Genomic DNA, 13,199 nt, shown 5'->3' on the forward strand with positions numbered 1-13,199 from the left:
CTTAAGATGACTGCTAAAATATATTAGCATCCTTCCATTTTGCTGCTTTACAACACTTTATAGAGCTTCTTAGAGTTTCTTGTTGCTCAAATGGGTCTAACTAGTGATATTTATATATTTACCTCGTCCTCATTGCTTGATTTTGCACGTGAGAAAGTGTCACTCATAGTTGTTGAAATGTCACTCATAATTACACCGAAATTATGAAAATGTCACACAAAGCAATCTGAAACCTTGGTAGCTATGAGGGGCAGATTTACAAGCGCATTGCACCTCTTTTGCGCCGCCGTTGCGTCACTTGTGATGCAGCGGCGGCGCAAAAGATGCACCATGGTGCGGGGTATTAACAACGTGACGCATCTGGGAGAAGCGTCACGCTGTAAAGCCCTGCGCCAGAAGGAGGCGTTCCATCGCAGGGGGTTCGTTCCTGCGCAGGAACACCTCCTAAAAGTGGCTGAGTGAAATCTACAAGATTTCACTTAGTCAATTTTAGGCCAATGCTGCGTCAAAACCCTGCGCCTGCTTGAAGCAGGCATAAGGTTTGATGCAGTATTGTCCAGATAGGGCCCCCCAAAGCATTGCTGGAGCTGCGTCGCGCTTGCGACGCAACTCCAGCAATGCGCCGCTTTTACGGCACAGATGCGTGACGCATCTGTGCCGTTTTTGCCTCATGGTGTGCCGCTTTGTAAATGCGGCGCATCATGGGTGGCGGAGCTGCGGCGCACAATTACTGGCGCATCCCTGCTGATTTGCAGGGATGCACCAATAATTGTAAATCTGCCCCCGAGATCCGAGGTCGCAAAAAAACTTTGGGGGTGAGGGGGCGGGGGTAGAGAATTCTCCACACCAATATTGTTCTGACCTCTCAAACTATGCTCCTCGGGATAAAGGAAGGCAGGAAGGGCTAGAGGGGGTGATTCGTTAATATATGTGGCCATGGCTGTTTTAGTATGTGCATCGCTTCAGCGATCCACAGCCTAATACGTTTCAGCAATGGCAGGGGGCTGATTTTGTCTATCCTGAATTTAGAAATCGCATTGTATGAGCACAAAGGAAGAAGGTCCAGGCAGAAGGGAAAAAGAAAATGGGGGCCCCTGTTGGATTGGGTTTATGCTCTCTGGCTGGCCCCGGATCCTTGAGTAGGATGACCTGTTTTTGAGCCTAAATGCAGGCATGGTTTTGGCACTGTATGGATTTTTGTGCCTACACATGTAAGAGTACAGCACTTTATGATCAGATTAATTTTGATATTGGTTATATTATACGGGCAGGCTGCTTGAATCTTTTGCAGAGGTGTATATTAGACTCTATCAGGGATTGTGCTGATGTTTTGTTTGCATATTTTATTCATGTATGTAGTCTCAAAAGTCCATGCTTTGATAAACGAGTTCTAATGACCCCTACAGTTTTTTAGTACAGTATCAATTTCGCTCAGATGCTTTTTGTAGTTTTATTTTTGCTTAGTGAGTCTTTTGTGTGCTGTTTGATAATTGATTACTTACTGATAATGATTCGATTCTTGCTGAATGTGCACCCTTTCTCTCAGTTTACTTATTGTATTGATAAAGTAAATGTTTAAAAGCTTTAATAAGCTTGGAAATATTGGAAAAAAATGAAAGGGGTATTTAATTGAAAAAGCAAGAGACCTACAAAGTCAAGGGAAAACAACTCAGGTTGGAGATGGTTCAAATAAAAAGTGGTAATGGAATGGATAATTAAAGGAGTGCTGAGGCAAATTGGACAAGGAATAAATTAGAGATTTAAGGGATACTCTACCAGGCACACATTTTACTTCAGCTTGTTCAAAGGTTTTAAACTGTTGATGTGGACGTGTGCATGGTGTGACTTGCTTGCTTTAAGGTGGACCATTGGATCGATATGTAAAGGATCCCGAGTGGGCCAGCTGGACAATTTGGTGCGGATTTGATTGAATTGAACTCTGGCTGTTAGTATGTTGGTGAAAATGTGGTTGAATGCCTATGACTGATTGCATGGTGTTAAATATATCCTTGACCCTACATTTCGCAGTGGACTGGGCATGGTAAAATTATCTAGATGGCATGATGACACTGTCAGTAGTGATAGTAAATGGCACATCTCAGTTCTCTTGGAAGCATGCCAGCAACTCTAATGTATGATTTGGGATGTTTTATGTAACATGCTTTGTTTCATACAGATTTAGTCACCCCTCATAGCCAACTCCACAGCGTATCTTTATGAGGGATGCTCTCTGTAATGTACTATGTGTGGTCTTTTGTTGACAAGTATGACGATATGCGATAGCCAGCTGTAAGGTATGTAGTTATGTTTCGTTCTCTGCACGCAATTGGCATGCTGCAGAATGTGATGAAAATGCAATGATTGTTGGCACCCCTACCACCACTCCCCGATGACGGTGGGTGAATCAGCTATGGTGCCTGACACCCCCGGATAGGACCCGTTCCCTTGAAGTGTCCTACTGTGCCGCAGGTGGGGTGGTGGGTAGTGGGAAGGGCACGTGGGATGGTTTCTACTGAGCTCTCATGGGGGGCTTGGGTGGAGTGAGAAGGCTTCCACTGCAGGACTGGTACTGCCCCAACTGCAGAACTCAAGTTAGTCTAGTGATCAGGTGCATTGGACTCACCTGTAGTATCCTGAAGGTGCTGCCAGGGGAATCGTGGTCAAACCCAGTGTGGTTGACTGGTCTGCAGACATTACTGAGGTCTTGGACGGGGCAGATAGGGGACAGGGAACAAGGGTCCTGCACAAGCTGTGATGTTATGAGTGAGATGTCACAAACAGGGTAGGTAGAACTGATGTTAGTTTTGGGTTTCCTTCTGCTTTTCCTTCAGCGGCGTAGCTAGGTGGGGGCGGTCCGCCTCATGTGGCACTATTTTGGGGACGGGGGCTGTCTAGCCCTAGAGCGTGTCATGTATGTGCATGTAACTTGCATGATCAAGGTAATTAGCGGCGATACTACGTGTCTCTCTGACCTCTTTCAGGTGCTCGCCGTCCTTTTCCCACAGCACCCCCCCCCAGGGGGGCGGCAATCTGAAGTATAGCCCCGGGCGCCACAAGCCCTAGCTACGCCCCTGGATGCAGGGAGATGGTTCAGCAGATGCTCAGTTGATTTGGGGTGGCTGACATCTTGGAGGGCGTCCAATGACTCCAGCACTAACCAATCCAAAGAACACAATGTAAACTCAACATTCAATAAAGGCACAAAGGATGCCAGTTATGGGGGACTGTATACACCTTTTCTGTGGGGTACCTGGTAACCCGTCTACTTAGAGGGATCACATTTAAAAATAAAAGAAAGTGCTTCTGACTACAAATTAGAGTCCTGGCAATTGCATAACGCCTGTATGTGATTCCCCCCACCCCCTATAACCAGAGTAAAGATTTGCTATAGAGAAAATACATAAAAGGGCTAACCTTCAATGCAACATCAGGATTATTTAGTTTGCAAACACACAGGAATGCTTCACACCTATGTAGAAAGTTTTCCTCCCAAATGTCTCACATGATCGTATGAAATACAAGGTACTTTGTTATAATTCTTAAGCTCTAGACTACTGTAATCTTACAAAATATTTCATACATGCCCATATACTACAAATAATTGAACTATCACACACCACCAAAACAGAAGTTCATAACACTAGATGAAGCTAATAAACTGATCCTTCATGCTGTGGTACAACACGAAAATTAATATTTAACATGATCCTGTTATCAAATGATTCACAGTAACCTCACTGCAGCACCAAGATAAAATAATAAAGTTTGAGCCAGGTACAATGGTAGAGTAAAATATGCTACAGATCCACTATCTCTCCAAAATATTCTGGATGAAGGAGGCTGGAATAAAGCCACCTTCCACTAACACTTGGTCACAGAAGAAACGATCAAACATAACACCCTTACTAACAGTACAATCCACAATGCAAGTGAATAAAATATGTACTACACAGCAAGGATGCATATTTACCTGCTGGAAGTAAGCTGCAAAGCGATGCATGTATTGGTCATAGGGCAGCAGTGCATGTGTTTCACTTCCATAACAGTTGATATACCAAACTCCAAGCATGGCCAAGATTACTGGAACATTCTTATCAAGCGGAGTGTTGTGAAAATGATTGTCCTGTGTGGCGTAAAGCGAAGAAATGACCTTTCGTTAAATATATATATTGTTTAGTAAGTTTATTTATTGGCAATTCCGTTTTTATTTTCTATTTTACAAACTTATTCGCACTAAACAATATTCTGACCAAAAACCAATGTGGCATACACCAGGTCTCAAATACTTTTAGTGTTCATTACAAGAATAAAAATAACAAACCAAGATACTTAACAGCATTGATAATTTTCCTCCAACCATCAATTGATAAAAATACTAACATGTACAATAACCAATCAGTTATAAGTGCTCACCATCCAATGAGCTCCTGCAAGAAGTTTCTCAAAGTTTTCAAAACCTAGCAGGAATAAATGAGAAGATATGTAAAAGAACTGCACCGTGTTGAGATGCATTACATAAAATTAACCATAGTTCCGGTAAATTTAACAGATCATACAACCTCAGCTACTTGGATTTCAAGCATACAGCACAGTCACCAATTTCCTCTACAGCGGTCAAGCAATGGGAAGCATGTAAAAGTGGCATCTCTTGCGTATGCCTTTGGAAGACATAGCTTTAGATTACTGGGGGTTATCAACATGTGATGAGAAGTGACCACTGCTGAAACCTAAGAACAGTAGTGGTAGAAACAATGTATAGGTGCTTGCACTTCGGATAAAGATGAATATTCCGTAGGAAAATAAATAAGAATGTGCTGGGGCAGTCTAATTTTAGAACAGAGCTATGGCTCAAGACAAATACAGGCTAAACAAAAAAAATTGACAGGCGTTTTGCTCTTAGGAATATTTTCAGTGCTAGATGGCGGTTGAGTTATTCCACTTGGACCATTGTAATTCACTATACAACAAGCCGCTAAATGTTTTTTTAAAAAGCACTGGCATACAACAGTGAAGAACACACCATCACACAATTATGTCCTCAGCAGGAGAAAGGCTGTCCACAATTCTTTGGTCCAGAGTGGACAAACTGGCTCACAAAAGAGCCATGTGTTGAACACTAGGCACTGTGGAAAATCCCTTTAAGAATGCCCCGGATAAATGAAATTAGTATGCATTACACTGTGGATTGGATCATCAGAACATACAATTCAATGATCAGGGAAATTAAGATCACGTACAACCATTGCATCAAAAACAGTCTTTTTGCAAACTCAATTTTTGGTAATGGTTTGATCCCAGCCTTCCTTAAACAGTGCTCTGCAATCATATCCTGTTCCAGAAACTCTCCTTGGTCAGACCCATAAAGGGTCCCTGCTAGGCTCGAACACGTGTGTCAAAACAACGAGAGGTAGGGATGAAGGATACTCCTATCCTCCACAAAACTACTTACAAAAACAACAAAGGAGTAACCCAAAAGCTACTGGATTACGATTCTGCCAAGCGCACAAAAGGGCAAGATAGAGTCTCTCTCAGTGCGGAAAGAAATATCAAAAAAAGGGGCTTATAGATACAGGAAAAGAAGTTTACAGTTGGAATATCATAAGATTTTTTGTAAAACCCTCAATCAACATGGTTGAGGACATGCTTCATCATTGGGATTTTTTACCAAGGAGACAGGATGTCTCCCTGGACTGCTACTACAACTGAATTACAGTGGAGCAGATTCCAACTAAACAGATAGTGGAAAGTACAAACATTAAAAAATGACAAGCTATCCTCCGCGATAAATTTAATATAGAGTCAGATTATCATTACTAAAAAGTGAGTCGGACATTTGACATTTTCGAGTCAAGTATATCCTAAGTGCTACTAAAAGGTCGACATGTTTATGCTTTTGAGGTGCTATATTCCGCTAAGCATTCATCAGGACCAGAAGAAAAAGGTGATAAAAATAAAAAACTCCCAGGCGGTCTATGCACCTTAAGGCATACCCAACCTTGGTGAGTTAAATGCAAACATGGGAAAACTCACGGTTTTACCCAGTTGTAGGTCCTGCTTGGGATTTCCAGCGCCTACCAATTATCATTGTTAAAGGGAATTGTTCCCTGGGTACTGCGGTAGGGGTAATCTTCACACCTTGGGATATTTTCACCGAGTCGGCTCCCCGCTCGGTACCTAGCAATTTCACATCCGCAGCCCCAATGCCATGGAGGACTGGGCTCCATGTACTGTGCGAAGGACAATGCGGCAAAGAAAAGGAATCCCAGGACCTTGCTCTACCCTCTGTGCACATTGTGCTTTTCAGTTAAACAGTCACATGGCGCCTTGCTGCAACGCCAAACTACAGCAATGTGCAGTAACATAACATCTATTGCCAATAGCACAAGTAAGAAGTGCATACATACCAATGTGAAGAGCAATTGAAAGACCAATTGCAGACCACAGGGAATAACGTCCACCAACCCACTATTATAAAAGATTAAAACAAACACGATTAAACAGCTGAACAAATCACAGAAATAGGGTTTAGTATTTACAATTTCACATTTATTTCATTTAGAAAAGGTCATGTTTGACTCAAACACACAAGCTGCATTTACTCTACATTTCTAGCGGGAACAGGTTTACTCAACATATCATAAGATGCAGTCAAATATTATAAGTATTACTTACATCCCAGAATTCAAACATGTTTGCAGTGTCAATTCCAAACTCCTTCACTTTAGGCTACAAAATAACACAGGATTAAAACAGATTAGTTATTTAAAACATATGCAAGGGTGACAAAATAGCAGTTTATTCTGACATTAATAAAGAAATGCGTTTGCTCCTAGGTTACCCAGATGCCTGTAATCATGCACTGTTGTATATAGAGGTCCCAAGAGTCTAGGAGTGTGCAGGAAATCACTATGTAACTTTGCTCACCCTAGATGTTCAACTAATCACCATGTGAATACTTTTGAATAATTCCAAGTCATAAATGTGCGGGCTATGAATTAATTGGATACAATGTACGTACAGACCATGCATGCTGCAACACATTCCACAGAGAGCAGGACTCCTTCTGACACTGCTAGTGCTGCTACTTTACGTTATCCTCAGCTCATGATGCATGCCCTACAGATCCCATTCCTAGTCTCAAAGGGCACTGGTAGGGTTCTCATTTGGCTAGTAGTCAAGTCAAAGATCGCTTTATTCGATTCCATAAGAACCATAAAAGCACATATAAAAACATTAAAACAATAAAAATTCAATTTTGATACGATACAAATAAATACAGTTCGGCTACATCAATGCATTTCCAAATCTATTTACACAAAGTGCCCAATGCAGTTAAAAAAATCATTAGCTCATGGAAGTTCATCTAATGATTAATTTTGAAAACTTTGATACAGTGATAATAGTCATTTCATCCTGAAGTAGAAAAATCTTGAAAAGAGCCGGTCTACACTGCCAGGCCCCAGCGCTTTAACAAGGGGATTAAGTATCTTGTCCTTCCCCACCCATAAAATTTACAAAAAAGAATACAATGAATGGTAGACTGCACGGAAAGGTCATCGCAAGGGCAGTTACTTAGGTTTTTACACCAATCATTTGTGGCTGGGAAGGTGACCATCCTAAAGAAGTTACCCATTCTCAACCGTGCTAATAACATTCTATCATAACTACCCAGCTCGGGGCACAAATAAAGCTGCAGTCCAGGCTCCTGCAGTAATGAATGATGGTGGAGAACAGAAGCCTTCTTTCCCTCAACAGTCCAGCGTTGATCAGCCAGAAAAGAGGTACATTTTTCTTAGAGCGCTTTTTTGGAGATGGAATTTATCAATAAAGGTGTATAGTAAAATTCTGGGTGCCCTATATTTGTTAGGAAATCCTTGACATAAGACAGCCACTGTATATTTTTTGACCCCTCAAGCCTCATGCAGTCTGCAATAATCGCCCTATTAAGATCCGTTTCAGTGGTGGTCCAGATCTTATGCCAGAGCAACACTGGACTGATCCTAATCAAATCAGTAACATAGGCCAAGGCAAGTTCCTTATGACAGGCATAGGTTGGGGTGGACCTAGGGATGGCTAACAAATATCTAAGGAAACTATTTTCCTTCACCTGGATTTCCTGACAGTCTGAGATGCCCCAAATGCCGGCCCCGTATACGCACTTGGCTTTGTAAATATCAAGCAAGATGCATACAGGCCTGCCACCCAGCTTGTTTGCGAACTGCATTAAAGCCCCAATAGCTCTTGAAAAAGCTAAGCACCTGGTAGTGATAGCTGTATTCCATGAACCTTTTTTATTAAAAACAAACCCCAAATAAGAAAAAGAAATTGTTATTTCTATCTTTGACTGCTCTAAAAAAAAAAAAAGTGTAGCAAGAAACCTTATTTTTTTATGAGCAGCACATAGTGAAGGTTTTCCCCGTATTTATTTTTAGGCCCCTAGATCCCATATACACTGAGGGGCAGATTTATGATGACTGGCGCATCCCCAGGGATGCGCCAATCATCCTTCGCCGCTGCTCCGCCACCCATGGTGCGCCGCATTTACAATGCGGCGCACCATGGGGCAAAAACGGCACAGATGCGTGACGCATCTGTGCCGAAAAGGTGGCGCATTGCTGGAGCTGCGTCGCAAGCGCGACGCAGCTCCAGCAAGGCTCGGGGGTGCCCCATCTCCACAACGCTGCGTCAAGACCTACGCCTGCTTCAAGCAGGCGCAGGCTTTTGACGCAGCATTGTCCTGAAAGAGACTGAGTGAAATCTTATAGATTTCACTCAGCCACTTTTGCGAGGCGCACCTGCCCCGGAACGCCCACCCTGCGCCGGAACGCCTCCTGATGGCGCAGGGCTCTACAACGTGACGCATCTCCTAGATGCGTCACGTTGTAAATAGGGCGCATTGTTTGCGCCGCCGTTGCGTCAAATAAAGTGACGCACCGGCGGCGCAAGGCCTTCATAAATCTGCCCCTGAGAATCTAGTTAACGCCTTCTAGAGGCCTACTTGGGTTCTTGACATAATAACCGCATCATCTGCGTAGAGTAGAATAGGCACCGCAGTGCCAGTTTGAGGATAGTCTACGGCCAATTGTGTTAGGGGGATCTGCTACACTATTAATATAAAGGTTAAAAAGAAAGGGCGCCAGGATACATCCCTGGCGAACACCTTTCATTATTGGGAACTTTTCTGTGCATTCACCTTTCTTACCGTGACGCACTTTTGCCCATGCCACTCTGTATAGTTCCATTTGGCTAGTAGTAAGAGTGTCCAGTCCAGGGTGGAGCAGGGCTAAAATTTACTACTGTCCGATGCAACTCACTGCCTACTGGGTTATTCTGCCATGGTTTTATGCATGGATGTTTACCAGACTTCCCTGTCAGACCATTCCAACATATGCCGGTAACTCGACCACCACAAGGGCATCAAAAGATTTTCTAATTCCAAGTTAGGTGCCTTTAAAAACACCCATGCAGACAGTGCCCAGTGTATCTCAGGAACTTGGCAATCAAGCACTACCTGATTTACTAGACTTGAACATAGTTTGTCTCAGAACTAAAGTGAAAGGGGGTTGCTTCCATCTACCAGGGTAACAATCTTGTGTTACATGGACTTTCATAACTTCCAGCTTGACAGAGCCCCATCCCAGGCCTTTGCCACTTTCATTAGCAGAAACAAGTACAGATAGCTAACCCTCTAGGCCAGCAGTCGTTAACCTTTTAAGTTCAGCGGACCTTAATGAATCACTACTGGAAGTCAGGGACCCCTCCACCCTGAGAAAAGTCTATGAATTGAACCTCAACACAATATTCATAAAAAAGTATAAATCAAATATATTTTTTTAAGTCGAATATTTCTTTAATTCCCAAACAAAAAAAGTGTTAATTGAAATTAATGAGAAACATGGAGCTTTTCAAAATGGTTTCAACTCAAGACGAAGCGAAATATAAAATATCAGAATCACCCTATACATTTGTCCCTAATGTATGCTCTTCTTGTCAGCGCATTCTAGTGTTGCTTTAACAGAGGCCCCCAATAGTCTATACTAGATTCCATTTGTTTTACTTCTGCTGCCCCCACAAATGAAGATATTACCAACAGTTCTAACCTTAGAATTTAAAAAAAGTCTTCAGATTCACAGTTTAAAAACTTTAAGTGTATGTACGTACACATAAAAAAGCACAAATGAAAATTCAGTCTTCCAATATATTACAAGTTCATTTTATAAACAGTTGTGGGCACCCACGTATTCACAGGTTAGGAGCCACTGCTCTAGGCACTAATCAAATGCAACGTATCTAAGGGTTTCAGGGGAACCGAGTTTGTTGTCACAGAGGATAAGTGTTGGTTCAATAGTTATTTACAGTCTAGAAGTCCACCCTGCATAACTCCTGTCACAAGTAAAGTTTCACTGCGACAGTGAATCAAGGGTCCCTCACTCTTGCAGTTCTGGTCCCATGGCCTTCTGCCATGACTGTCGTTCGTGGTCTTCAAAAACATTTGGTCAAGCCTCCTAAACTCACAAAAGGACACTTTCTCACCATTAAGAGAAGTTTCAGCAACCTAAAACATTGCTGTGGGCATTTCCTACAGAGTAATAACTAACAACTTCATTTGGAAATCACTATTAAATATAAGCTTTATTACAATATAGGCAGTGCAAAACATTACAAATTGCAAGTGTGCCGGTTAGACCCGGCACCATTGGCATGGGTCTCCGCTCCATTTTTTGCTTTTGTCTCCTCTGTTTTCTGGTGTGAAATGCTCTGAGCGCTGTGCCACTGCCATTCAGTGCCACAGCGTGAATGCTCCCCATTGTAAATTGATTACATTGTATAGTCCGAATTCACCCAAGGAACATGATAGGAAAGCCAAATTTAGTATGCCTGAGCTCACAATATTAAAGTGCATCTGGTCCTTGGCAGAAAATACCACTTCTAAAAAGTGGGTATTTTCTTGCCTAATCCTTGCAGTGTGCTCTGCTGTTGTGTATTGGCTGTCTGGTTTTGGACGGACAGGGCAGGCTGAGCCTGACATGGATTAAATAGAGAGATCTGCAGTTGGAGTAGGGGGGGGAGGGGTGACCCTTTAATCGAAGCAGGGCTGGGCCTGGCAAGGTGAATGATTGTACTACCTCCCACTGTGCATCCGATGGCAGGCCCCCTGCTCCTGGACGACACCAAACTTGTTCTGGCTGGGTTCAGGGATTTGTGACTTTGAGACCAAAGACTTTGGGGTATAAAGATCTGTGCTAAAACCCCTACATGATGTTACTTCTAGATGTCATGACTAACCTCTGTCCGTGTAACGAGAGGGAAAAGACTTTGAAACTTTCATCCATCTTGCTGAAACAACTACCCGAGGGCCAGATTTGAGCTCGCCTACTGCTGAAGTCTCAGGGAAGTTAGACTTTACCCATCAGCCGTCCGGATTCCTCTTAGAGGGGAATTCTACTCGCTGGTGAGGTCTGTTGAGAATGCCAGAGCCTCTGGTTCTACTGCGGGGAACGCAGACTGAAAGTAATTACTATTGTGGGCTGCCACAGCTGAGTAGCTGTTGCCGCCGAGAGCCCGCATTTGCCTGTGTTACCAAAGTCATCGTTATCGCTATTGTGGGCCACCTCAGTTGCTGCTGAGAGCCCGCATCAGCCATCCTACGAGAATCGTCGCTATTGTGGCCCGCTGCAGCTGAGGAGCTGTGCCGCTGAGTGCCTGCATTGGCCAGCCTACGAGAATCATCGCTATTGTGGGCCGCTGCAGTGGAGGAGCTGCGCCACCGAGTGCCCGCACTAGTCCCCACTTCGATGATCTGATCACCTGTGTGCCTCTGGGTGCCCTCCTTTAAGCCCCGTCCCAGGATGATCATGAGTGCACGCCGCGGACCGCTACAGCCGGGAGCTGTGGCCGCTGCGAGTCCGCCTATCATCACCGCGGCATCCTTGTGAGGCTGCATGCCGTGCCCCTTTTAACCCCAGGTACACTGCATCAACGTGTCCTGTGAACCCCGGCCTCGAACTAAGTTCGTTCCGCACCCTTTGAGTGCCTTTATTGCTTTGAAGGGAATCTGTAATTACATGCATTGTGGCTCCTTCAGCGCTTTTAAGCCTCGTGTTCAATCTATATAAAGACAACTATCTTTCTATACTTACTTGTGGTGTCAGTTTGTAGCATCCTTCCTGCGTTATCGGGTGTGATCATAAATGCTTCATACACTTCCTGAGATCGGCCTATCTGCCCGTGCTACGTTACCACAGGGTTGAGCAGGGGTTATCAAAGGGTGTAGCCCCCTTACTCTGACTGGGGAAGAAGAATCCCCATTTGGACTTCGGCGCCAGTCGCTGCCAACTAGAGATCCCCATCTCCAACAGTACCCAACAATATCAAGTAAGATCTATGGTGGGGAAACATGTGAGGAGCAGCAAGTGGAAGGGAAGGATTGGTACCTTAAATGAAGTCTAACGCATACAATCCAAATAGCTTTCTCTGCTAACAAATATTTTTAACTTCTATTCTGGATTACTTTATGTGACAGACAAACAATCTCTATAATTTGGGATGGGGAGAACATACAATCCAAAACATTATCCTATGCCTCAATCAAAATCTTCGCACGTTAACCCAATACATATTTCAAACATCGAACATCTCAAAGTTCCTATCTAAAGGCGCATATTGCCAAGTACTGGGTAAAGTACCATGGGTTTTGAGACACCTGTAAAGTGAGTGAGGCTACCTTAGCACTCGCAGGGTTGCAAATTATAGACATCTCTTTAGTCCCTCTGCTCAGTGTGACTGGAGTAAAGTATTTAATGTCTATTGCGATTATATTTATATAGCACTACCCCAGACGAGGCGTCAAAGCCCTTTTCGGCAAGTGGCACGCTACTCCGGAACCCATAAGTGAATAGTGTTTAATTAGTATAGTGAAATATGAGAGTTGTGAGTGGTGGATATTTTAGTCAGTTATGTGGAAAGAGAAGGGTAGCGTAGGGATACAAGAGGGGAAAAAGGTTTGCATTCATATATTGCTTATTGCCCCTGATAGGGTGTTGAAGCTCTTATTGGTGCATGTTCGGCTTGGCAGGCCTTCTACGCCCGACCCACCCAGGGCTGAGTACACCACTATCCCTTACTCTCCAAAGTCAGTATGCAACGGGGGGGGGGGGGAGAATTCATTCATGACTTGGGCAGGATAAAAAGAAACATCC

General features: G+C 43.6%; 1 protein-coding gene across 1 annotated transcript in view; it reads right to left on the bottom strand.

The window, feature by feature from the left end:
• GPI (glucose-6-phosphate isomerase) overlaps positions 1-13,199 on the bottom strand; it is a 113,751-nt gene that overhangs the window by 31,590 nt on the left and 68,962 nt on the right. Inside the window, exons 9-12 of the mRNA XM_078670616.1 lie at positions 6,673-6,726; positions 6,405-6,465; positions 4,414-4,457; positions 3,971-4,123 (exon numbers count right to left, since the gene is read on the bottom strand). Of these exons, the coding sequence (XP_078526742.1) occupies positions 3,971-4,123; positions 4,414-4,457; positions 6,405-6,465; positions 6,673-6,726 (312 nt within the window). The remainder of the gene's footprint in view (positions 1-3,970; positions 4,124-4,413; positions 4,458-6,404; positions 6,466-6,672; positions 6,727-13,199) is intronic.

Source organism: Lissotriton helveticus, chromosome 12 (genome assembly GCF_964261635.1).
Source record: "Lissotriton helveticus chromosome 12, aLisHel1.1, whole genome shotgun sequence".
NCBI lineage: Eukaryota > Metazoa > Chordata > Amphibia > Caudata > Salamandridae > Lissotriton > Lissotriton helveticus.